A 27,361-nucleotide genomic window follows, 5' to 3' on the forward strand; every position below is an offset into this window, starting at 1 on the left:
ACGCGTATGTCATAATTCATATGTTAAGATAACATATGGGTGCCCACATACACTTAAGAATTATATTAGACGCGAATATAAAAAAGCCTCTTTACAGACATGTGCAAAATGATGACTTTTTTGTGGATGTTTTCTGAAAGTCTGATTATTTCAACATACGGCCATTTTAGGTATTTGTACCTTTCATTTTTTTCTAACATTTAAAATACAGAACGTTTTAACTCTTGTTATTTTTTACTTCTTTTTGGAATATTTCAAGATATAAATTACCTTTAAAAAATTAGGACATGACACAAAAAAGTCAACGTAATTAGTAAAACACGTGATCGATCATTTTTTGGTGAAACGTGTTTAGAATTAAAACAAATTTTCCTTTTTACCCCCTTACATCCTATTCAATTTTCCTTTGTTGTTTTTTTACAAAGTTGTTCTGCCTCTATTATTGCTTTTGTTGCTTTGTTTTTAAGTAAGTATCTAGGATGTTTTTGTTAAAAAAATTATCAATTTCGTCATTCTAAGATTGAATTATTGGAAGAAGAAAACAACAATAATATCAGGGATAAAAAAGAAACGTTGCCGTTGTAGTTAATTGTTTTTTTTTTTGGAATCGCGAGTAGCAATATTTTTTTACGTATAAAAGTTATTACTTTCCAATGAGGTGAATATTTTGAAAATTGAACTATAACAAAGCGGTGAATTGGAATTAATAAGCGCAGTAATTAATAATTATCACGTTGCACTTTGGTCCTTGGAAGTGTCTGAATAAACTCTGATAAATTTATAATGTGTTTAAACAGTTGTGCTACAAACGAAATCGACTGCCCGAATCCAGCAGGCAACTTGATTAAGTTGCATTAGGTTAGGTTGGGTTTTTTTTTTTTTTATTTCGTCAAATAGACCGCTTGGGAACTGCGGTCAATTTGTCGCGAATAAACTAAATTTATCGATAAAAATATTCTAACGACTTACTTAATAATTGTGTGCTGATGTCAGTCAAAATTCTGTGAATGCAAACACCACCTAGGGCCATTAAGATAAAATTTAACAACAATAATTATATTATAATAATTGTATAACAAAATTATTCTATTTTAACAGCGTTTTTTTACAGTACAGGTTGGCAATCATTCAACGGTATTTTCTATACTGCTTTAACTACGTTTTAATCACATGATATGGGTGACATTTTTGTTTACAATATATTTATGATAATAATTGATAACGTTAACGATATAATATCTATCAATACCAACGTAAAACCAAAATAGCAAAATTAGTTTAGTTGACAGTTAGTTTAGCCGTAAACCAACAAACAGTTAAATATTGCTCTACAATAATTGTTTTTATTTTTGTATAAAAAAAATGCCACTCACACAAATTTACAGCAATTGTATGAGGAATTAAATCATTTAATAGCAAAAATTTTCGCCCCTCCCCTTTATGCAGTCTAAGTAGCATGTGAAGATAGCTTGAAGACATTCATTGATAAAGCACCATAAAGGAATGCGTAACATTTGCTTAAGTTTAAAAAAATTTTTTCATTCTTCGCGTTATCTCTTTTAATCATAGCTCGCGTGCATTGGCATATGTAACACTTATCTTATTCACGAACTTTTCTCATTGCATTAGTCAAAAAATTAACAAATTGTTATAACTAATACAAGTAAATGGAAGAAATGTAGAACAGAAAAATGTAAATTATTATTTCGTTAGTTTAAGAACGTATTTTTTATGAGAACTACTTGGGAATTGTTGCTCTCATTTAAAATAAATAAATATGTCAAAAAATATATAGAAATTGAATAAACTGTTAATTACTGGTCATAATGCTATTTTCTCTTTGGTTTTCTTTTTTGACTGTTAGTAATGCTTGTATATCGGGTGTACGGGGTGACCCATTTAAAAAGAAGTACTTGAATAACTGCGAGGGAAAGACTTAAATCGAAAAAGGGTCAGACAAAAGTTGTAAGGCATCCAGGGGAAACCAAATTAATAATAATATTGAATTTGACCTTAAGGTCGAATTTCAATGTTATTTCGAATTTAAATAGTTAGTTTTATTTCTGAATTCGAATTCTAAGAGGGTGTAAGTTTCTACGTTCGGCCATACTGTATTATGATTAGTATTAAAGGTTATTTCAAGGTAATTATAAGTCAAACGGGCAAAATAATGAATTTTTTGTTTTTTTTTTTTCCTAATTTAGAGCCTACCATGAAGCTATTTCGTGAAATTTAGAGATTATTGACATGCATGATTGAGTATTGACTTTGAATATTACCTCAGGGTTAAGAGTCAAAAAATGTATAACTTGTTGCATTAAGGGAACATTCACCCTCCGCTCTAAAGTCTAAACTGAAAACAAAAACAAAAAATTCCATTATTTTGACATGTCAATCTTGGAATTACCATGAAATCACCTTTAATACTTATCATAACACGATATGACCGATTTAAAAAAAAAAAACGACTTAACCTTGAAGTAACTTTGAAATTGAATCTCAAGATCAAGTTCAGGTTCATCTTTCGATTTCCCTCTGAAAGCCATGTAGCTTTTGTTAAACACTTTTTTGATTTAGACCTTTTCGCAGCAGTTATTTAAGTGGTTCTATTAAAATGGCTTACCTCGTAATTAAATGTAATTTAATTAAGTCTAGTAATAGCAACATGAGCAGTAAAACAGTTTAATACCGCCCTCGAAAGTACATTATCTCCTTCAAACTACACAGCACAGTTCTTAAACCATTCGCATCATTCCTTTCACTCTATTTCAGCTGAGTTCTGAATCGAATATCGAACTAAACGAACACAATGTCAGTTGTTTTATTTCGATGTATACATAGAGATATCAATTAATTAACTTAATTTATATCAGTAAACAGCTGAAACAAAATCTTTTTATCAGTCTAGCAATTATTACATACATGCAAAGTCCGTTTATTCGTAGGGAGGGACGGGCCAGTCTCATACATCTGCCGACCGCGAACTAAGACTTGGTGTACGGCTGTGTAAAACAACTTTGTGCCCATTTTTCGTAACGAAACCATCACTTTCTACAAGAACTGCTGTCTGTCTTGCTGCAGGTTCACCCTCACCGTCACCTTCACCCTCACCTGTACCTTCACCATCCTCGTCTCCGCCATCATCATCTTGTGGTTGAGCTGCATCAATTTGTTCAGTTTCACCACTGCGTCTCTGCTTATATTTTCGCCATGCATTTTGAATTAATCTGGCCGAATATTCCTCGCGTTGGCGCCACAACGTCGAACTTACTGGTTCGTAACCGGGAGTTACTGGCTTCTGTTGCACTTCGGTTATTTCACCAGCCTCATCGATAGGATTGCCTTTTCTGGCAAAGAAATCTTTGGTTAAAGCATCTAAAATATCTACGCAATACATCATGTCTCCTTTGCAAATGGGAATGTCCATTGATACAATTTTGTATTTGTTCGGTTTGTGGATTTGTAATGGTGGCTCTAAAACGTCTAAGAAATCTGATAGTTGATCGTATCGGATATATTGAGTTCCTTCGGGGTCGAAGTTCTGCCAGATTTCGTAATACATGTCGTAATCGTCGTCTGTAAGACCTTCTTGGACTTCTTCGGTTGCTTGAGAATAGTTTTCTAAGATAACGGCAATGTACATGTTGATGACAATAAGGAATGATATAACGAGATAACTGAGCAAGAACGCTATTCCAATGGTAGCACTGCCGCAGTTTCCTGGATCTCCTATTTCCGGGTTCGGTTGGTCACATTCTTCTTCGTTTATTATACCATCCAAAACACCATCCCATCCAGCGGATGTTGACATCTTCAAAAATGCACCATTTACAAAACATTTTTACAAGCACATCGTAACCGAATCATTCAAAAGCTAAATAATTATAGAGTCTCACCTGAAATAGTAGTATCATTGATTGTCCAAAAGTTTTGAAATTGTATACGTCATCAAGTCCGCTCTTGTCTTTGACGTGCATGAAGAATGACATTCCGAATATTGCAAAGATGAACATAACCAGGAAAAGTAATAAGCAAATGTTGAACAAAGCCGGCAGAGACATGGCCAAGGCAAACAAGAGTGTCCTTATGCCTTTGGCTCCCTTTACCAAACGTAAAACTCGACCTACTTTCGCAACACGTACCACTCTGAGCAGCGTCGGAGATACGAAATACTTAGCGATAATGTCGCTTAGCACCAAACCTAAAATAAAACTTGGTAAGAGTTTTCGTTTTAGTTTGATTTCGAATTATCCACCTAATATAGATAGTATGACAACCACCAAATCAAACAAATTCCAAGGTTCCGTAAAATAGTGATATCTCAATGCAAAAATCTTCATGAGGCACTCGGTGGTAAAAATAACAATAAATATCATGTTGAGGTAGTCTAAAATTTTCGTGAAGGTTTCCTTTTGTTGGTAATGGTCCATTGTCATCGTCAACATATTCAAACCAATAAACAACATGATAATCATGTCAAACTTCTTATTAGTCACTATTTCAAACACTATCGCTTGAGGTTTCCACTAAAACCAAAACAGAATAAATTCTCATCGATCTGACTAACGTCAAGATATCGTACCTGTGGTCGGGGTATAGCTTTCATTGGCTTTTTGGAACCCATTTTCTTCATGGCGTTGTAATACTTCTTTTGGTCTTCGGTCATGAACATTTCCAACGATCCACCTGCTTATAAGGGCAAATATTGTTAAATTTACAATCGAAACAACAGTGTATTTATACATATATTGAATCAACTTATGGATACTTATCTTTTTCTTTTGTTCGTTAAAATTGTCAATGATTACTCCTATAAATAGATTGAGGGTGAAGAATGATCCAAAAATGATAAAGAAAACAAAGTAAAGGTACATGTAGATATTTGTCTCTCTTATAGGTTGTTTATCGATTTGTTCTCTTGAATCAATAGCGTCGTTCATTATTGGAATCCATCCTTTGAATGTTGCTACTTGGAATAGACATAAATAAGCTTTGCCGACGTGGTCGAAATTCATGGGAGAATTTTCCCAAGTGTAATTTTCAGCTTGGCATGCGTTTTTATCGGGAATTATTTCGTAACTAACGTATGATTTGTTACCATCAATACACTAAAACAGTTACGATTAATGAAAAATAAAATGTTTGTTCATTTTTTGGCCCACCTTGAAGTATTTTCCGGCAAATAGTTGTACACCCATAATGGCGAAAATCAGCCAAAATATCAAACACACGAGGAGTACATTGAAAATGGATGGTATGGCTTGCACAAGTGCGTTTACAACAACCTGCAATATAACAAAGTTCCGTCAAATTATAAATTCCCTTTAGCTATTGATTTACCCTCATTCCCTGCATTCTTGACATAGCCCTTAGAGGTCTGAGAGCTCGAAGCGTTCTCATAGTTTTGAACGCTTGAATTCCACCTGCACCGCAGAGAGATGCTATGAAATTTATAAGTGATACCTAAAATTACAAGAACGTTCATAGTTAACATCCGAAAATCGATGGAATATTTTCAATTCCTTTTACCATGACTATGACGAAATCTAGCCAACACCACGCGTTTGTGAAGTAGACTTTGAACCCTAGGGCGAGCCATTTGATTAACATTTCAAATGCAAATATGACAGTGAATATTCTATCCATGTAGTACAAAATGTCTTGTAGAATATGCCTGTTTTGTAAGTGAACGTCTTCTAACGCTAGAGCTAAACTACTTAGTAGAATCATTGTAATGACTGCTGTTTCAAAGTATTTGTTCTCGATGAGTTCGAATGTTTTGAACCTTAGATTAGCCCAACCCTGCCAAAAGGGCGAATCGTCGTCTCCTGCTAAAAAAGGGAACTTTTTGTAACAGGATTCCGGGAAGCAATCTTCCGCGGACTCTGGAGGTCCTTCTTCCGCTTCTATTTCATGGACAAGGGCTCGTTTTAAATGACTCTCTTCCTGTTCACTTTCACTAGCTGCAATTACGAATAAATGAGAATAATAACAATCGTGTAGGGTAAATACGAACCATTGGCAGCCTCAAAGTCTTCTTTACTCGCGTCTTTCTTTTCTTCCTGGTCTTCTGGTTCTGTGACAGTGATACTTCCTTTATGACTTCCGTCTTTGAAACGGTTCTTATGACTACCATAAGATTTATTACTAATCAAATCGTCGTCGAAATAAGCATTGAAATCGCTATGTTCAAGAATAGAATTTCCTATAGTTTTACTTTTGTTTATATTATTTTTAACTTTCTTTAGATTTGCTTTGGAATCACCTGAAAATAACAGACCAAATATTCCATATAATTATACTAAACCCTCTAATTAGCGTTAGCTACCGTGAATCGTAAATTCCATGCCGTCGCCTATTGTCACCTCTAATTTATCTTTGGGACTCTTCTTGTGGGGAAAGATCATTCCATCAGCTAGTATTTCCTCTCCAGTTAGTTCCAAGCCCCCGTCTCTCGTATCTAAAAATCTCATTTTCATTGCCATTTCTTCTAAAACTAATCCTTGATCATCGAACAGTTGGAAAGAATTGTTACGATAAAATATTTTTTATGTTTTTTACGTAATCAATTCCAAAAATAAATAAACAAAAAGCTACAACTTTATTTTCTGCAGAAATTAGACATCAAAATATATTCGAAAATAAAAAGAAAATGAAAAAACTGTTAGATAACATATTTTTATTAATGTATACAAATATGATCTAATAAATAATTGTATGAGGAAAAGGGTCCAAAATTAGTTTGCTTATTACATTTTTGTACGGACGACTACATATTAAACAAAAAAAAAAAATAGTTGAATACAAACAAGTTAATTTGTTACTTTAACTGCCAACATAAACTAACGCAAATAATATTAAACGGTTAAGGAAGATCATGCCAACGGTAACACTACCTCAGAGCTAGGATTACATGTTATCCTCTGATGTCCTTGTTGTAATTTAAAAAAAAAGATATTACTTAGTGGTAAGAAGAATAGGAATTCTAGCTCTGAATGAAGCGTGAAATAAAACAATTAAGAAGCTTCACATTTTCTAAACCAAATAGCCATCAGTTTGGATAAAAACCTTGATTCCAACTGTTGGACGGTCCCTCACCTGGCGGCTGGTCAGAAATTTGATTGGTGAGTTTGAAGCGTATCTTTTTAGCAAAGTGCGTTACATTCAGTTTAATCCAATCGATAAAACGGCCAATACGATCGAATGCTTCTGCAATCTTGTTGGTGTCGTTATCAGCAGTACCTGCTGAAAGATTTGACGAACCAAAGTTGCTCAAGAGCAAGGCCAAGAAGAGATTAAGAACCTGTTTGGAAAAATAGGAATTTTAATAGAGGACCCAAGAGCCACCACGGAATGAAGACGTACCACAAGATTTCCTATGACTACCGTTGCTAAGAAAAATGGAATACATGATACGTCTCCTACTAACATACAATCCCACATCGATTCGATCCATTCTCCACACAACACTCTAAATACTATCATAAAAGAATGCATAAAATCTGTAAAGTTCCATCGTGGTAAGGTGTGATCACGAAATCTGTCCACATTATCTGTAAAAAACCAAACGAGAGAAAACGTTGTTTTTCTTTTAGTGAAAATTTTCTGACGAACCGGTGTAGTTCTTGCCGAAAAGTTGCATGCCCATTACTGCAAATATGAATATGATAATACATAGGACAAACGTCAGGTTGCCCAAAGCTCCCATCGTTCGTCCCATAATCGAAATCAGAAGATTCAGCGTTGGCCAGGATTTAGCCAGTTTGAACACTCTTAGCTGAAATGAAATAGTGACTCAATTTCCAAATCGCCAATCAGGTCGATCAGAATGCTAGTACCAGTCTGAAAGATCGCAACACTGACAATCCCTGGACGCCTTCCAATCCCAGCTCCAAAAGGGATAAAACAACAATGATGAAGTCGAAAATATTCCAACCCTCTTGGAAGTAATATTTCGGACTCATCGCAATCAACTTCAATGTTGCTTCAATGCCGAACGTTGCCGTGAAGAACTAATCAAAAAAATCCGGTCATGTTTTCATAAAAATTCGTACAATGGAAGACTTTATTTTACACTTTGGATAGGTAATAGTTTGACAATTGTTTAGCAGGTACATACGTAATTTCCACTTTTTAATGCCTTCTCCATGTCCTTGTTCATGTCGTGGTGATCGAGTGCCATAAATAGGGTATTAACGACGATGCAAAGTGTGATGAATAGTTCGACGAACGGATCAAAAACTATCAGCGCTACATACTTTTGCAATTGAACCCACAGCCAACAGCAATCCCAGACACACAGTGTGTCTATAATTTTCATAGTGCTTTCTAATAAACGTTCTTTTAATGTTGGCTCATCTTCATCATCATCATTGGCTGAGAAATAATAAACAGAAACTGTACGAAGTATTAGTAAAGGTGAAGTTGACACACTCTTTTAGGAAAAAGAGGTTTTGTGCAAATGGCAGCGGTGCATACCTGTTCTTAACCGTTATTAGTTTATCAAAATATTCTACGTAGTAAAATTAAAAAACAATAGACAAAACGAAACAAAGTAAACGATATCTGCTTTGTAATTAATTACACACCATCGTAATTGCTTTAAATTTTGCCGGTTAAGAACAATAACATCTTCAACTACTCAAAGGTTTTCACTATTTCCTTCATGGTGCGTGTTAAGAAATCTACAAATGACACGAAGCACAGTATATGGTATATATTTGCTTCAAATGTATTAATTAAATAGTCAAAAATGCTACACCTTTAAAATAGTGTAAACCTCAGTTTTTCAACATGCTCCTTATGGATGACATGTATTTTAACTGTACACAAGTCATTGATTGCATTCAAAAGGTTTCTGCCATATAACGTACATAGGAACACGTACAATAAATATGGTGAATGACACATGTAGTAGGATTACTTTTTTCCACTAAATTTGAGTGTTGAACAGAAGGTTTCACATTTAAATGGACGTATGAAATTTTTGTATCTAAATTCTATGTCACTGGAAGTATACGTCTAGTTAAAGCATATTGCGATGGTAGTTGTGTTAAAATCTACTACAGGGGGAGTAACGGACTTGAGTGAAAGAGAGTAATAAGATGATGCTTACCTCCGTTTTCACTAGCTCGACTTTGTCTTCCTGCTGCTTGTTCAATGATGTCATTCAAAACCATTACGTCTACAAATGGAAATTTCAATTAAAAATGATTTATCTACAAATCCACCGGTATCTATGCATATCTGTTGGTCAACATACCCATCATGTCGACGATAGGTTGCTTTTGGTTACCGTCCACGAATGGGTTATCAAGATTCTTAATTTTACCTTCAATCACTGTACCTGTTGGTCCATTCTGTAATGATAATATATAATCTCCAGCGATTATTTCTTCCCGATGCCACGCTATCACTTACGTAGTTTCCGCAGTGCGGTTTGTGATTGAATTCCTCATAGTTAGGAGCCATTGTCTGTTTCTTCAGGCGCCCCTTCAACTGTTCCTCCTTGGTTATGATTCGGCCATTTCCACCAAGACCTCCTAGGAGATCGTTGTGTGAAGTATAGGACATTCGAGAAGCATGGGAAGTATAAGAAGAATGTCTTGACCCTATCGAAGATTGTGTTTTTGTAGGGATGCATGAATCTTCCGATTCATTAATTCGTGTCAAAAGGCCTAATATCTTACGAAATCGCTACGCAACATAGTCCAAAAAGCCGTTATCCATGTTGCACGAATAATAATTCTAAGTTATTTTTTTTTTGTAGGGTAAGTGGTGGGTTTTAAAGCTATTTTATCTAATATCTGCTTACCTAAACTAGCATAATACATTGGAACGACCATTGCTCCATTTTCTTCGCTCATTGGAGTAACGGCGTTAGAATCGTCGGCATACGGGAGGTGTTCTTGAGCATCCAGATATGTCGATAACACCAGCGGTTTACGATCACCCGGTGGCATAATTCGTCTATTATTGCGAGCTGTAAATTGATGGCTACCCCTTGAACCTCTTCGAAAATTAAAAGGCGATCCCGGGAGGCTTAAACTAGTCTAAATACGAATTGTAATGAAATACATTTGCCATATTAAATTATAGGATGATGTGCTGTCACATGCTTACAAAGAACATGCACAGAAGCCTTAATTAACCGATGTTCATTTGATAATCTCGTTCTTTTCATGTCGTACAAACAAACGGCTTGAAGCCCATCACATTATCTTGTGGGCGTACATTAAATTTTTATGACTTTGCAAAAAGAAAATTTATCTGTTTGTAGAGTAAAATTAATTAGATGCATGCATTTGGGTCGTATGCAGGGTTGGGCAACCAAAAGTAAATTTACTATTTATGTCGATTTAATTGCTTGTCTACTACCGTGTTCTGCTTGTATGGCTATTTTCCTTTTATTCACTGCATCTAAACACTTATGGAGATTCTAATTGTTCCTCAGCGGAACTGGTTGCAGGAACTAAGTAAGTTGCTAAATGTATGGATTCATGTTTCATGCTAAAGGAAGGGCTAAGTTAATGTGAAGCACGTAATAGTAGGCAGTCAAATAAAGAATGAACAGAGGTGTAAGTGTATCTAACTAATCCCTCCCCTAAATTAAATAATAGTCATGCAGTAAAAGTGCAACACAGAGTAGGTCTTATACAGATTTTGTCACAGCAAAACCACTATAAGACGGATAAAGTCTGAACACCATAACTGTCATGATCTTTATTTACATATTGAAAGAGTATGTTTGTATTTTCTTTTGTAAACTGAGAAGGAAAGATCGTATTTTTTTTTCCGAGATTAAGATTTCCCGAACGATAAATATCAAGACACTTACAGCGCTGACTTTCCGCATCTTGGTGGGATTAGTACGAATCCGTCTCTGCTCACTCACGGAATCAAGTCCTTCAGAATGAATGCTCATCTTTTCTTTGTTGTTATCTTCCTGTATCTTCTCTTGTTCGACGAAGAGCTCGTAACTTTGGCAGGACGAGGCTGAAGGGGAATGTCGGGGCGGTAATTCTTCGTGAATGTTCCCTTCGTTACCTCCACCTGGATCTGGACGCCTTTTGTTTTGATGAGGGTTTTCAAGTTGCTTTAATCTCGATTGCTCTTCAGCCGTCTTAAAATTTATTCAATTTCACAGGTATCCTTTCGGCATCATTCCGATGCAGTTGCAGTCGACATGGAAATAATGAAATTAGTCATTCCAGTAGTGACGGCTCGTGGCAGAGGGCATAACTGTAGAATTTTAGTCAACAAACGAAGTAGAGGAAACCGGATTTAAACTGATCGAATGAAATGCTATTTTCTTATTTCGAAACACTGAGGCAAATGAAATTACGAAACGACTAATTATTATCTAAAAAATGCCTTATCAGTGTTTTAGAAAATCAAATTATTATCTCATGAGATTGCTGCAGGTAACCATTGAATCGTTTCTGTGGAAAATTTGAGGCATGCCTAACTTAAGTCTAAAGTCCGCCATGTTAATTAAGCCACGCCTCCTTGCCAGTTCCCAATACCTTCTTATAACAAAGTCATAATTGCCTTTTTTTGATTTGAAGAACGAAAATCGCCAAACGCCCCTCTGCCCTTTGTTATTAGCTGCCACTACATAACGACTTATTCCATTATCAATTAGTCGACTTCGTGTGACTCAAATAGAAAAGTTTGTAGTTCTGAATGGGTAATTACCCTAATAGCTTCCTCTGCTGCTTCCTCTTCTTCCGCTTTCTTCTGGAGTTCGTCGTATGACATCGCAACGATAGCCAAGATCAAGTTCACTAGATAGAAAGAACCCAGGAAAATAATCACTATAAAAAATAACATATGCCACGGTCCCGCCGATCTCAAAACCTGAAATGAAGATAATTGAAGGAAACGTAAAGCAACATTCAACTACGTTTTGCCAATTTACTTGCTGATACAAATTTTCCCAATAATCTTGCGTCATGAGACGAAATGCAGATAAAAAGGCCCAACCGAATGTGTCGAAACTCGTGTATCCGTAATCAGGATTACCGCCGAATCCTTGCAGGCAAACGTAACCTTCCTGACATTGTCTGAGGATAATGTTATTTAGCAAAATATTGTGACAGTATTTTTAAGGATTAAATTACCCTGCTCCTGATGAGTTTCCGCACAGTGGATAGTCATCGTCCTTTTTGAACCAGTTTGCTACGGTTGAATGAAACATATAGAATATTTGAATAAAATTTATCGCAGTCTTACTTTCGTTACTGACGAATCTCTTCCAATTCTCGTCGGTTAGGTTACCCCACGAGCCGTCTCTCGGAAATCTTTTAATACATTTTTGCGTTAAAACGCCCATGTAAATTTGTAAACCCATAAGAGCGAACACAGATAAAGAAAACATTGTTAATATTATCACATCTCGCAGATTTTTTACTGATTCTATTACAGCTCCTACGATAGTCTTCAAACCTGAAATATATTTCATCGTTATCAAACTTAAATGTTTTCTATGCGTAACGAAATTTGTTGATTGATTTGACGTTTGAATATCTTATCCTATTAGATCTATTCCTATGGGTAAAGTTTCGAGTATAATATGATGTGATGGGGGTGTAGTATAAGGAATATTAGTACCTGGCACAATGGCAACGGTTTTCAGAGCTCGAAGTACTCTGAATGTTCTCAAGGCAGCAAGGTTTCCCAGGTCTATTCCCATAGTAACATAGCTGAAATTTTAAGCAGTTAAAAATAAGATATCACGCAATCTGGCTTTCTGATAGAGCTGCTACTAATCTGATCTAAAGAAGCAAAACCTTCTCTAAAATGTTGAAAACATGATGCTTCACAATCCTACTTAAATGTATTATATCTCATGTACAGCATGTACCACAAAAGGATGCTAGTTATTTAGTAGGTAGTAAAAAAAAATACTTAACAATTAATTTTTCTTTTTCCAATCGGCTTACAACAAATTTTATTACGAATATAAATACTTTAATTAACTTTCTTTTGTTATAGATGACCTTTTCTACTACATGCGGGATCTAGGGTAAGCTGCTTACTAAATTTGTAAGATTGTATAATTTTATTTTATTAGTAAATATTACAAAAATAGTAAGCTCGACGTAGTACCCTGTACATGACGCCTAAATCTACCAGGAATATTGCTGTTCAACAGAAATTCTATTATTTCTAATTCTATATAAGACCATATAAAAATTATATCTAACATAGGAAAACACTCCTGTCTAAAATATAAGAGGATGGTACAATATTAAATTCAATTACTATGGAATTATTTCTACAGTTGCACAACAGTAATAAAATGACATAAAAACTCACATATTATTTTAGTTAATAATCAAAAAGTAGTATACGAAAACATACGAATGATTTTGCATATCTGCGAAGTAAAACATTTTTCCTAATAAACGTTCCATCGAAGAAGATGATCCAACAGTCTTAATACTTATTACATTAAAGGTAGCTTACTTATAAAGGCATTAAATACAACAAAAAAAAGATTATTTGCTGATTGTTCAAGGTAGGGTTCGTTTTTGTGTTCATTTGTAAAAAAAAAAATGTCTCCAGGTGTTGTCCATTATAAGGCTTTTTATTTTTTATGTCATTTATAAAATTCTAATTAAATTGTTTACTTTTCGTAAAAGAAAAGTTGGGCATACGCATAATGAAGTAATATAATCTTTGACTACGTGTTAAATGTTTCAAAGTGTGCTTAAATAAGTACGATACTACTTAATTTTATCGTTAAATTAATTAATATTTACTGACGAGAACCCTTTTGGCAGTGGATATTAATTAAACTTTTCGATGCATTTTCTTGTTGTTTTTAATGCATCGACGGGTTGGGAAACGGTCAGAGAGCATAAAAATTTTCAAAATAGATAGGAAAATTTGACGCTCTCTCCACTTTGGTATATACGGGGTACCTAGTATCTAAAAGTTTCTAGTCTATTGCTTCTAAGCTACTCACGCTAAAGCTATCACTACGAAGTCGAGCCAGTTCCATGCATCTCTAAGGTAGGTAAACGGTTGAAGTATAAAACCTCTTGCCATCACTTTCACAGCTGACTCGAATGTGTAGATGCCAGTGAAAATTACTCTAAAAATAATATCCAATGAAAAACAAATACCAGCAACTCTTTTTAAATATACAATTTTTTATAATTGGCAGTCAGTTCCGCGCCTCAAAAGGAAAGCGGAACCTTTTAAACTGTGGACATAGGAATTATATAGCGATGGAGCATCATAAATTGATAGAGTCGATGCTGTCAAGGGAAAACAGTACAATGGGGTAACATGTGCCTAGATACTATTGGCTGCCCATACTGTGCACACGTAGTAGGTATCTACGAACGTCATTACATGTATGGCAGCCATGACAATATCCAGGAGTCAGTATGGCCTAGCTATGTTTTTCCATATCTCGGAAAACATAGTTATTTTGTCAGGTGTATGTACGTCGATGGATAGAAGTAGGAGATACAATCTCATAAGGCCCTCAGCAACCCTATACTCTAGAATTAATTGGGTTGTTCAGGAGTTAGACGTTAGTTCGTCAACGTAGGGTAGATGTTCCTTTCCCTTTCTGATACAATTTTAACAGGGCTTGGAAAATGACGCCCGTGGTAGTGTATCAATTAGTTACGGTAAAAGATGACAATGTTTTGTTTGGAGTGTTACCAAATTGTATATTCGAAATTTAAAATTCAAAATTAATAGTACAGAAGAAATAAAAGATTTAAAAAAAATGAGAAAATTTGCCATGACATGTTTTTTTTTGTTTCAATCAATTGATAAACTAGTTTTGATAAAAGACTTTTGGGTATAGCTATCAAGAGCATCAATAAGATTTAGGCACAACTGTATAGGTGCCGCCCATCCCCTGTCTATAATGATACTTTGTTTTCCGCCCCTATATTATTCCTATATCCAAGTTTTAAACACATTACAACCAATTGGCGTTGTCAGTTGTACAATTAGCATTCGCAATTTCTTTACAAAAATATTAGAAAGAGCCTTTAGTACCCGATTGTTTGTATTTATTGCTTTTGTGGCATTCTGTTAAAAGAAGTTCGCGAAAAACAAATTCAGAAACTAAATTTTTGAATTTTTTATGTAGGATATTTTCAAAAATATTGTTGCAAATTATGAAAACAACACAAGAACATGAAGTTTAGAAGAAAATTATAGCAAATTTTCCAGGTTTTCTAGTTTACCAAAAGCGAATGTAAACATCTATAAGCAGTTCAAAAAGGAGAACGAAACAAGAGTATAATTATTATTACTGAGAATCTTCCATTCTGAAATGAACATTCATAATTCGTTCTACAAGTGGCAGAATATGCTTTGAGATGTCAGTCATGGAACTGAGAAATCGTTATTTACCACGAAGCCCTAAAGGGAACGCTTGTCTGCCATTACCGCCAAAATTACCCAAATGCCTGCGCCTTTGTTATCAAAGAAAAGTTACTTGTGTTTAAACAGTGCTCGATAGGTACGTTCAAAAGCCCGTCTTAATTTTCTTCGGCGTCTAATGAAAAATAAGAATTAAAATATTTAAAGTAGTCCGGCCGAATTTTTATTTACGTTGATATGTCAATAAAATTTATACTAATCAATACTTGAAACCTATTTATTGAGAATCATGAAGGAAAGGCGTCTAACGGAGTTAAAATTTATATAATCTTCATTATTTCACCGCTTTTAGTAAGAAAACTTTTGGGGTAATTTTAAGGGTATTTTTCGATAATTGGAAAACTTTAACTTTATTTTTTTTTGTTGCGGTAAAAGTATATATAAATTAAACACAAATGATTGAAACTAAACTAAGACAATAAATATACACAAACATACATGACATCAAGAAAAGGATTCAAGAATACGAATATATATGATTTTACTACTCAATCTTAGTCTCGGACTGGGTAAAATTCTCTTCGGATTTTAGGCAGTCCGGTACCATTTAATCTACAATTTAACTATAACAGAAAACCATCAGGTAGACGATACAAACCTTTAGGATCGGTGAATAATTTTCAACGCAAGAAACACCAGCACCTTATAATTTATTTTTTGATAGAGTAAATAATTTACAAGAAACTTACTCTGTTGACTCTACGGTGGGTGTGGTTGGCATAATCATGAGGATGCAATTGACGAGAATTGTAGTAATAATGAAGAGGGAAAACAGAGGATGTACGAGAATGTAAATTGCCACTCGACGGATTGGATTAAACGGGTCAAGTATCCACATAGCATTTGTAGCACTAAATCGGAAAATATCTTTGCCTTTACTGACTACTATAAACGTCTGAAAAAAAAAAGATAATAACACCATAGTAACTGTATCTGCGAACCTTATAGCTGTGTAATAGAGGCAGCTACCAGTAAATATTGTTGCAGGTACAGCGCTTCGAATTGTATTCGAATTACTTGAATATCCACAAATAAATCAAATACTTTGAAATTTAAATATTCAAATATTTAAATATTCAAAATTTAAAATATCGAAATGCTTGATTGTTTAAATTCCATTGTTATTGGGTATCTGATTCAAATTATTATCATACTTTCATCTCAACGTCATAGTGTACTGAGGGGTATACTACAATTTTACGAAATGCATTACCATCTCATATTCATTGAATATAGAAGTCCTTACGGAAAAATGTAACTTTAAGGGACCACATCTTAAAAATATGAGTTGTTACGACTTAGCGCCAATTGAGACTTTTGATTTACACGTCGAGAACTACCAGAATCCAAAATATTGAAGGGTTTGACAGAGCGTCATTTTTTGAAAGAATTTAGCGGGGTCATTTGTTCACAAAACCATTAAGGAACGATTTACCAATTACTTCACGCAATTTCTGTGTTTCCTAGCTCATTTTTCTCTTTGTGTCATATTGTCACTCTTCTAGTGCAATATCAAAACTTTTGGAAAACTAGTTTTTCAGGTACAAAATTTATTAGATTTTTGAATTTCAGGTTTTGAAAACAAGATTTTGTTTAACTTTTCATTTTTAATGTCTAAAAAGGGTAGGCTAAAATGACAAAAAAATATGTAGGTATTTTTAAATGAATGTGAACAAGATAATGCAAGAAAAAATATCAGTTGTGATTTTTGCTTGCTTTTACATCAAGTTGTTAATCTCTTTGAAAAAAGGAAATAGAAATAAATAAAAGAAAATTGACAACAAATTGTCTCCCTGTCACACGTTTACAGTACAGTGACCCAACTATTAAATTTGTCCTATTTTTAGAATTTATTGGATGTGAACCCTTGGTTTGTCGGAGATGCCTTATTGATGCTGAATTTGTACTGCAGCCAAAAAATAAAAATTTTCGCAGTTTTTGGAACGAATTTTAATATTCGATTTAAGCGCCAGCCTAAGGTTGACCTATATGTGTAAAATATGGGCCAATAGCTGTATAATCGTTAAATGATTTTCCTTTAATAGATGCGCATTTTCAATCTTCAACGTTCTTTCAGTTTAGTGACCCAATTCTTTTTTGTTAACATTTTTTTATGACCTTGTTTCGATAACAATCGCATATAATGACAACAACGATCAAGTTGAATTTAACATCCCCTCGCTTCTGAAATTTATCACTTCAGTTACTATTTAAGAAATTAACTTGACCTAATTAATTATAATTTCAATATTTTCATTGTACCTAAGTGGTCATCTTTGGGTCAACAGCAGAAACAATGTTGTCAAGGTATTTATGTAGTGGAGGATGGGGTGAGAGAAGCCACTTAACAAAAAATTATAATAAAGTTCTTATTTTTGTAGGGAAGAAGTCATTAATATTGTTTTTGTTATAAAATAAAATAGATAACTCTCATTAAGTCATTACCCTGACACATCGGATAATAAGGATCATTATTTACTTGAGATATTGATCCTTTCTTTCTGGGAAAATTTTAAATCCAAATGGAAATAATACGTTAATAATAATCCGTTTGCTAATTAAGAGCGCGTAATAAGTATAAAAATGACATACTAGCTCCCATTATCCTACTTTTCCCTAATAAACATGTTTGACTAGGAGTCTACCAATTGCACTACTTCTACTAAGGAAGAAAGGTTTTAAGAAGTAGATTTTATTTAATTTTACGTACTCTCTGATTGCTATAGTATGGATCGATGTCCTCAAGTGGAGTACTTGCCAGTTCCGGAGGAAAACTGCTCTGTAACCGTACTGGTATGGGAACTCCCTGCTCGAGGGTAGGATCAGGTTGGGGGCCTTCATCTTCGTCCTCGTCCTCATACCGAATCTGCGCATACATTAATCATATATCCCATACCTACACGTTAATTTTTGTAAAAAATTGTAGTTTTTGTGTTGCACTATGTACATTTGGATCGATCTTTTTCTTCTTCTTTAAATTATTATTATGTGTTTGGCATTTTCTTTTGTGGAACAGTCAATTTCTATAAGTCGATTATAGAAATTGAGATTATAATACGTGAAACGGTTATTTTCGTTTTGTTTTCGCCACTATTTGGATAAAATTTTCTTCGAACTACTGTTCTCATTAGCCACAATCAACCTAGTGGTCAATCAGAAATAATAACAGACACTAAAAAATATTACACATGCATTTTCAATGCATAACAAAATTCGAATCAAACAATTAGCAAGTTGCCAAAACAGGAGTTTTCAATTGTAAAATGGTGTAAGATTTTAAAGCCTTATCATTAATGTGAATTACGTAAAATAGTCTATTAACTCCAAAAACTTGTAAACTATTGATTAAATGCAAACAGCACAATTGCTAAAATGGGAATGTTGCCCCAAAACGTTTACCATTAAACAAAAAAATAAAATAAAAGTGAATTGTTTGTTGTTTTAACAATAACTGGTGCAACAATTTCTTTTAATAATTATTAGTGTTATATTCACAAGAAAAGTGTAATATAGTTAAGTTTTGTTCTGATAATTATTTTAAAAAAAAATAATTGTAAATGTAATAAATTGTAGGGTTTCAATATATTTTGTATTATAGAATAATATATCAACACAATAACAGGTTGGAAAATTGATAGAGCTAATAACAGATATTTTTTTAAATTACTAAACTGTCATCTAGTATTTACTCTTATTAAAAGGGTAAATATAGCATACTCATATATAGTTGATTTTATCGGCATTTATGCGACGTACAATTAAAACAAAAGTTGAAAAAGAAAGACAAAAGCTCAATTGGCTTTTGTTCTCGTTTGGAGGCTATTCAGGGCGGAATTATCCTAACCGGTGAACAGTTCGGTGTTACCGAAACATACGACGCATTGCAGTTGCACTAGAGCTTTTTGTTCTCTAACGTCCTATATTGTTTTCTTTTTCACAGTGAAAAGTTTCATCGTGTTAAAGAAAATAAATTATTTGTGTAATGCTACTTTAAAGAACTCTTATTATCTAGGGCATTTTAAGTAGTGCCTAACAGCAGAGCCTAATAAGGTTTACTTTTTTAGCTTAAAAGCAACAGATACCTACGTTGTGCCGGTGTAAATCAATAATATGCCGAAAATGTAGGTCAAGCTAGAAAAGACTTGAAAAACGGAAACGTATGAGAAAGACCATATCAAAGAAGATCATAAAAATATATTCAACACTCCGACCAGTACCATCATAAGTCATAAAAGTGTCAAATACTTTATAGCGTATTTTTATAACGCACTTTTGAAATAAAATTTACGTTGACTATGCCACAAAATAATCATTATGTTACTACCGGTATTAAAATCTGATTAATATTTACACATTATTTATTATTAGTAAAAATACGGAAAAATAAATTTTCTTGATTGCGCTGAGCACTTATTATGTTTCATAATATACATTACATCCATTAGGTTGGATTAATGAACCTTTCAACATATACACTAGCCGGGGATATCAAATACCAGTAAATATAGAGGGCTTATCATATTTTACCCTCGACACTAATATATTTCCGATAACATTCGTTATTATTGAAAAATGCAGGAAAACTTTTCATCTTGAGGAACTTGAACGTAATCTCGTGTACCAACTAAACAATTTCGTGTGTGAGGTGTTTTTAAAGTTAGTTGAGGTACTAACGAACAGAGTATCAAAAGCAAGCGGAATTTCATGCATGAGTACTTCTCGTCGAATAAATTAACTTTGTTTGATGTAAGTATATATATGTATACATGTGTGCGGACATTCCCTGCTAAATTGCACTTCTGGTAATTTTTGGGTGTTGGAGTTTTGAAACGTGTAAAGTTTTAGACCTTATTATAAGATACCAATTTTTTATAAACTTAGCCTTTTTTTTATATTTAATATCTGTAAATTCATGTGTTGATATTGTTCACATTGTTAGATGTGGACGAATCATACAGAACAGTTAAAGTATTACTACCAAAGTATCATTTAATAAGCAGAAGTTATCTAATTTAATTAAAAATGCTTAACAAGCAACTTGTAAACTTGTTTAAAAAAAACTTGTTAAAAAAAACTTGTTTAACAGGAAACTTGTTCAACAAGAAACTTGTTTAACAAGCAAGTTGTAAAGTTGCTTAACAAGGAAATTAACTAACTAACATGCTAAAGAATGCTTGAAAAGGAAGCTACTGACTTGCTTTACAAGTAGGTGATATAGTTGCAAACTTGTTTAAAAAAACATCTTGTGAATTTGTTTACAAACAACTTGTAAAGTTACTTAACAAGCAAGTTAACTAAGTTGCTTAACAAGTAAGTTGTAGAAATGCAAACTTGTTTAACAAGCATATTATTAAGTTACTTTCATACATGTTATACACCTGTTTAACAAGCAAGGTGTAAATTTTATTTTACAAGCAAATTGTAAACTTGTTTAATAAGTAAGTTATTAAAACTAACTTTACTAACTTGCTCAACAAGCAGGTTAGTAACGTGTGTTACAAGCAAGTTAATTATCTTGAAAAGGGGGTTTTAAGTGGAGCAGAAGGCTGGGGGTGCAGGGGGCAAGAAATAGAATATTAAAAAAGTTAAGCAAGTTATTAACATATTAAAATATTATTCTGAACCAACATTGTAGTAATCAAGATGAGTTTCTTTTTGGTTCTACTTATTTGACAGTTTTCAAGACCAGTTAGATGATGGATAAATTCAATCTTCATGGAATGTTAAAAATTTAATAATTTACTCACGGAACTACTAGTTCTAAAAGGGTCCAAAACGAAAAAACTGATTTTTTCAAGAAGTTACAGAAATGTGCATGAAATAATGCCAAAGTTTTAAAAAATTGATATCTTGTTGGCGGTTTAAAATTAAGTAGGTTTCTTATTAAATTGCACACTAAAGTTATGGTCAATGGGTAATATAAACAATAAAAAATTTCAGAAAAATCTAAAGTTAGAAAATGTACAATTTGACCTGAAATATTCCGTACGTGTAATTTACACTGTATACTGTACAGGATATTTTTTTATCGGTGTGAAAGTGTTAATGTATGTGTATGTTGACTATCTACCCATTCTATGGCAATCATAACTAAAAGCTCTGTGGCAGCTAATAAATTCTGAGATGTGCTTAACGACTAGAAAATGTTGAATTAATTAAAATGCACTGAATCTTCCGCATTAAAAATCAATTTCCAGGTTGATTATTCCAAGCTTCTTTTTTAAGCCTTAATAAAAGATGTTCAGTCAGGGAGTAATTAAAATAATGTTCGGTGTACTGGGGGTTTATAAAATTTTTATTAGGCTTTCATCCTTATGCACATCTCGCTGTCAAGTAAATCATTTTAATGTAAATATTGTAAATTCTATCGTCTAGCATATATTATTGCTACATTGGCTGTTTTATCCTAAAGGGGTCTTTATTTGTGAGTATTTAAGTTTGTGACGTATTTGTTTTTAAGCCTTGTCGGTTGATATTTGCCATATGTATTTTGAAACAGCCAATGCAGTTTTTGAATTGTTTCTAGGAAGCTTTTTTTATTTATTCTGGCATAGGAAATGCTTCGGACGATTTGGCTGGTATTTTTGTATTTTAGGAGTGCTAAGTAGTATTAGTAATGAATTGTATCGTATTTAGTGTTTAATGTTAAGTACTCTATTTTATGTCATAGAAATCGTCAGAAGCATGTTCTAAAACATTTGCAAAAAGCGGGTGGCTTTTCTTATTAGAAAATCTTACTTCTTTTTTCTTTTTCCTTCGTCCAAAACCGGTCTGTAATAAAGTTGAAATTTTAACATTGAAAAGCACAACAATGCATCTACTCTACTAAAAACATCATTCTAAAACCAGTTTTCATCTCTTAATCTCCAGAATAGACCAAATTACTTTTTATTGAAATAATGGGGTCAGTTATTGAGATATCTGTCTCTATACATTACCAAGATTATTGCAAAACTCAATACCTTTGTATAAAAATGCGGAAAACGATTTTAATCAAAGCCAGAGTCGTATTTTCGAAATGAAAAGTTAATTTACTTTCTCGGTAAGTATTACCTATGGATATACGAAAGCATCGCAAAATTCCCTAGTGAATAAAAACACGCAAACAAGATAAGATGAAATATTTGCCATAAGAAAAAATAAAAATAAAATATTCTGCCTGAAACTGTATTTTTAAAACACATATTTCACATTACCCGTAATTATGTGAAGAAAAACAGAGAAGGACTTCAAATAAATACAATTCTTCTAAAATATTTTGAAAAATTCGCTTTTGCAAATCGTCTTTTTTAAAACATTTTAATTAACTCATTTATTAAACAGTAACATTTTGTTTAATTGATGCCTGTTCCCCATGCTAAGCGACAATTTACGGGAACATAAAATGTCAAGTTTGCTTCAAATACTTCCATGAACTTGTTTAAAAATAAACTCAATTGCTTCAGACATTTTTATAAATCGATAGGGCACCGTGTTTGCCTGTAACGCTCACACCGTCATTATTTTACTTCAGTCGTCGCAAAACCCAAGGAAATGATGTATGGAATTTCTGTAGTGATAAATGCATGTCTGCTAGAGATATTATGATAAATTCTTGATATGGAAGAGAACGAGAAAGATGTTAAAATGTAAATACAATAATTTCAAAGAAATTTTTTAATGTATGTAAATGTACCTATAACACTGCAATTGTTTCGCCTTACAATGGCTTCTTCAGATTGAAGAATTCTGAATATTAATTTACAAAATTTACAAAACATTGCTGAAATACTAGCGGAGCGTAGTAGAGTAACTGTTAAGAAGCAGGAGATGACTACTGTATGTAGTTAAAATTAAATATAAAGGTGAAAATTTAACAACGAAGACTTATTTGTTTGAATTTGATAATTAATTGAAGTATTTAATTTGTTTTATATCTTCATGTCCATAATTTCTGTTAAACTTAAGTTTTTGTAATATTATGACGATTTTCCTTGGTTGATGTTTAAAACTTATTGCAATCGCCACAAATTAAGTATTTTGCTTAACAGCCAAAACCAAAACCGCTAGTTATTCCAACACCCTCCACCTCAAATAAAGATTTGAATAAAACTACGTTATTTATTAGACCTAAGACCTCTTTTAACGGCAATGTAAATTTAAATTACCTACATCGTTTTGAAATCAATAATCATGATGTTAATTCTAATTAATAGCGTAATTAACAAAGTGAATTTTTGACATTGGAAACAGAATTTGTATCACAAATAATTAACATCTGAATTCAGGTCTAGTTTTCACATAATATGAATTCGAAAAAATTAGTTCCAAATTGTATCCACGACGACCTGAATCAGGTCAGCATCAGTTCACCAACTGGCCGGAAAAGTCTCTACCAATTTGTCGGCACAGTTAAGTTTCAGATTTCAAAATATATTTTTGATGGACCAGAAAACAATTTTTTCAACTTTCGTAACTTCCAAAACATTTTTTGCATAATTAATTGAGCTCTAACAAATTACCAAGTTTCATTCTAATCGAAAAAGGCCTTTCGTCTAAGAACAAGTATTCTTCAACCTGAAGAAGTCAGCTTACGACGTAATAATTATCGTGTTACACATTAAAAAAATGTTTGAAACTGTTGTGTTTCTGGTACTAATATAATTTTTCAACAAGTTCGTACTGTCGACAACCATTAATTTTTTGAAAACGTTATGATATTATGGGTCGTGTACTTCAAGTATAACTGAAACTTCGACGAACTTAAGCTTACAACCCTTAATGAGTAACCAAAATAAACGAATGTCCAATGTAAGACAAACTGAAAGGATTTCAATGAAATTGGTAGATACACTAAAGCCGGAGAAGCTGAAAGCGTCGATTGATGGACAGCCTAAGCTTGTTAATAAACGACTTTCTTTTCTAGTAAAAACGAACGTGAAAACTCGCTGTTAGTACTAGATGAGTCAGTGGTGACATTGATTTACTAAACTAGCATCATTTTCTAAGAAATAATCTAGTGACATTTCTGGTGGAGGCGCCGGACAGTTATGAGTACTAAAAAAAGTGAATTTGTACAAAGTACTCTAAGACATATATATGTAGGTAGGTAGGTAGGTACCACAACATCAAATTTATTTGATCCTGATAATCTTCAAATGAGAAATGGATGTACAAGTCTAGTTTTCAAGCTAAAAATTATGTTGTGACTAAACGTCCGCCAGCGGAATTATCTTCTATAAAAAAACTCCACGGTGGACTTAGTGCTACTATGGTTGAAAATCCGCAGATATTTTGATTGAATTTTTCAATTTCGCAGTGTGAGCCAGGAACGATACGGTAACAAAAATAAAGGACAACAATAACTTAATTCGTGCTCTAAATTGTGAGGGCCTTGCGCCCTACTTTCTGGCGTAGTCCGGAGAGACTGCCCCCAATATTAGTAGCTCCAAAAAAATTTTAAAATTTACTAAACATTTAAAATAATGGCGGATTTTCAACGAAATGACTAAGTCTGCCGGCTGGCCTTTTTTTATAACAGGAAATTCTGCATTTCCTAAAATTATATTTAAAAAATACGTATTTAAGTACCAAAAATACTGAATTTCGATATTCATTTTTTTTGGTACCTACTTGTTTTTTTTAACGATGTATTGGTGGTGTTTGATGAGTGAAGTTTTAAGTGTGACGAAATGTACGAGTTTGAACTGGCACGAGCAAAGCACACATGGAGGAAAATCTATTATTTAGATCTTACCTCTCCTTCAGCTCTTTTCTTTTCGAGCTCTTTCTGCTTTGCATGTTCTTCAGCGATACGGGTTTCGATAGCAGCCAACGATTCACGTGTGAATGGACGGAATAGGCAGCGTTCCTCTTCGGACAATGCGTCAGAGGCTTCGGACATGTCTCGTCACACTTAGGCCCCCTCGATACCCTAAAAATTAAATTTTCAATACCTAGTAGCTTTTTTGTCAAAAATTGCGTGGCCAGTTTCTCATTGGAAATATAGAAGATACCTATTTAATAAATTTTAACAGTTTTTGGCCCATGAATCCATCACGTCAATATGGGATTGTGGTAGAAACGTAGATATTTCTTACCATAGTTACTATTAATGTTTGTACAAATGCAATCCTCTGCTAATAATTGGACATAATTTTATTAAAATTACTAAATATTTGGATTGCATAAAAGAATTTCTGAAAACGCGGTGAAAAGATAATTGCGACTAGTTTCTTTTTCATTCTCTGTTTTATATAAATTGAATGTGGTCGGTAATTAAAGTAAAATTAATTATAAATATGGTTTAATATTAGCTCAAGAAAATCAATTAAAACCTTGAAAATATCTAAGGATAGTAGACGAAACGTTGATTGTCGTGTTTTGACAAGTATAAAAACTTTTTCCTTAAACAATTGGTTTTGATATCTTCATTCAATTGATAGTTGCAACTATTGCATTTGTAAAGCCAAATAGGATTAGAAAAGGATAGCGAATTAGGCTTGGTGTTCCGACATCTTTATTTTCTTAACTTAATAATGTGTTAAGTTAAATGGAAAATATCCCTTAAAGTAATTCCTTTTCGCGCTTTACAAAACCTTAGCAATTTGGATTTTCCCATTTATTCTTACCGTGCCTACGCTTTTATTTTCGGTTTATTTCTTGTTCAAGTTCAGCCTGGTGAATTATTAAATAATCCGCAGAACGTAAATACGACATTTTGAAACAACCAATGTCTTTACTTATAATTATACTTTCCCTCTCATTTTAAATTCACTACGTCGACTGAACAAGGTACCAATATAATACCTATTTATGTGTTTTAGTAAATATTTTTTGGTCTGGTAATTTTGAAGAATTCCAGTTTTTTCTCCATTTTCTTTTAATAAGACCCAGGAGATAAACTAAAGGGGTTACAGACAATACGACAGTTATCTATTACCTACATGTAACCTAATTCGTAAATGGGGTATGACCTGAATAATGATAAGGGTATATGAAATGAAGATTATTATGTCAGATTTCCTCAACGAAGCATGCATTACGTGATGGCAAATTTAATTATGTATGTATATAGAAATAATGACTGCATCAAAGTATTGCTATATGCTGCTGGGAATTTTTAAATTTACAAAATTGTGGGGGTTGTCGTTGATGGAACTTAAAGAAAAACGAAAGGAAAAAACGAAAAACGCTGAGATAACGTTCAATGTAACATCAAAATGCAATTGTGACCCACCTGCATTGAGGTTTGTCGAAATAATCACATGTCACCGTGTCTAACATCGAAGACAATCGGTTACATGGACAAAACGATGCACAACAGCGAAAGCACTGCAAAGCGTAATGTGTTTAGTGTGGGCTCTGCAAGTATACAGTAATAAGCTTTGAATGGATTGTGAACGGGCCTTATTGTCGCCTCTATGCGACAAAATAAATCGATATTAAGAAATGACCCACAAATGTAGTTGGTCGGATGCAGAATTCGAAGGCTCTCTGACTTTTGGTAGTTTTGACTTATATTAAAGCCACTCTACTTACATCAACTTTCTTTATTATGATTGTATGTCCTTGAAAAGTCATGTAAGGTATTAGTCTTCATTTATTGCTAGTTGGTGGGACTAACTCGGAATAATTTCGCGTTGGACAATGGGCACTCGCGAATGCAAACGCGTTCCGGGCCCATTTTTCTACAACTGATCGACACGATAACCCGTTCGCGTTTTCTTCAGCATCGGTTGCTCAACGGCGGCCATTTCATTCAAGCTTTTACGTCCATCTTGACGCAGGGAGCTTTGGGAAAACGCTTTAAGGAGTGGGGAGCGATGCGCCGCCGCTTTCGACCCAATTTTATTAATTACAAAGGCACATGCCGTTCCAATTACCGCATGTGCTTAGTCCAAATCTACAACCACTAAATTTTCCCGAAAGTCCGATTTCTACTAAACTCCTTCCATCTAAATTC

At 33.6% G+C, this 27,361-nt stretch overlaps 2 protein-coding genes across 13 annotated transcripts in view; one reads left to right on the forward strand and one right to left on the reverse strand.

Moving 5' to 3' along the window:
- LOC108740917 (small conductance calcium-activated potassium channel protein) overlaps window positions 1–27,361 on the forward strand; it is a 158,427-nt gene that overhangs the window by 70,817 nt on the left and 60,249 nt on the right. For both annotated transcript variants that reach the window (XM_018475448.2, XM_018475453.1), the window contains exon 3: window positions 12,997–13,027. The gene's annotated coding sequence lies outside the window, so the exon portion shown is untranslated. The remainder of the gene's footprint in view (window positions 1–12,996; window positions 13,028–27,361) is intronic.
- Window positions 1–27,361, reverse strand: LOC108740914 (sodium channel protein para). Of its 11 annotated transcripts, none has more exons than XM_018475433.2 (31): window positions 26,938–27,361; window positions 25,154–25,330; window positions 22,156–22,188; window positions 18,128–18,283; window positions 16,107–16,312; window positions 13,973–14,101; window positions 12,613–12,704; window positions 12,235–12,447; window positions 12,123–12,180; window positions 11,921–12,065; window positions 11,698–11,859; window positions 10,838–11,122; window positions 9,815–10,052; window positions 9,421–9,611; window positions 9,263–9,359; window positions 9,116–9,184; window positions 8,120–8,397; window positions 7,839–8,012; window positions 7,615–7,777; window positions 7,366–7,553; window positions 7,069–7,303; window positions 6,329–6,460; window positions 6,017–6,265; window positions 5,530–5,963; window positions 5,341–5,463; window positions 5,163–5,285; window positions 4,773–5,108; window positions 4,583–4,690; window positions 4,256–4,526; window positions 3,897–4,201; window positions 1–3,811 (listed from the first exon to the last, which is right to left on the reverse strand). In XM_018475433.2, exons 2-31 carry the CDS (start codon window positions 25,298–25,300, stop codon window positions 2,963–2,965), a joined length of 6,189 nt encoding a protein of 2,062 aa, XP_018330935.1. In that variant the 5' UTR covers window positions 25,301–25,330; window positions 26,938–27,361; the 3' UTR covers window positions 1–2,962. The 11 variants fall into 11 exon arrangements, with proteins under 11 accessions (XP_018330935.1, XP_018330944.1, XP_018330940.1 ...); XM_018475442.2 differs by having other exon boundaries at window positions 8,120–8,376; window positions 10,895–11,122; window positions 26,636–27,361; XM_018475438.2 differs by having other exon boundaries at window positions 10,895–11,122; window positions 26,636–27,361.

This window comes from Agrilus planipennis, unplaced genomic scaffold (assembly GCF_000699045.2).
Source record: "Agrilus planipennis isolate EAB-ADULT unplaced genomic scaffold, Apla_2.0 scaffold191, whole genome shotgun sequence".
NCBI classification, from domain to species: Eukaryota; Metazoa; Arthropoda; class Insecta; order Coleoptera; family Buprestidae; genus Agrilus; species Agrilus planipennis.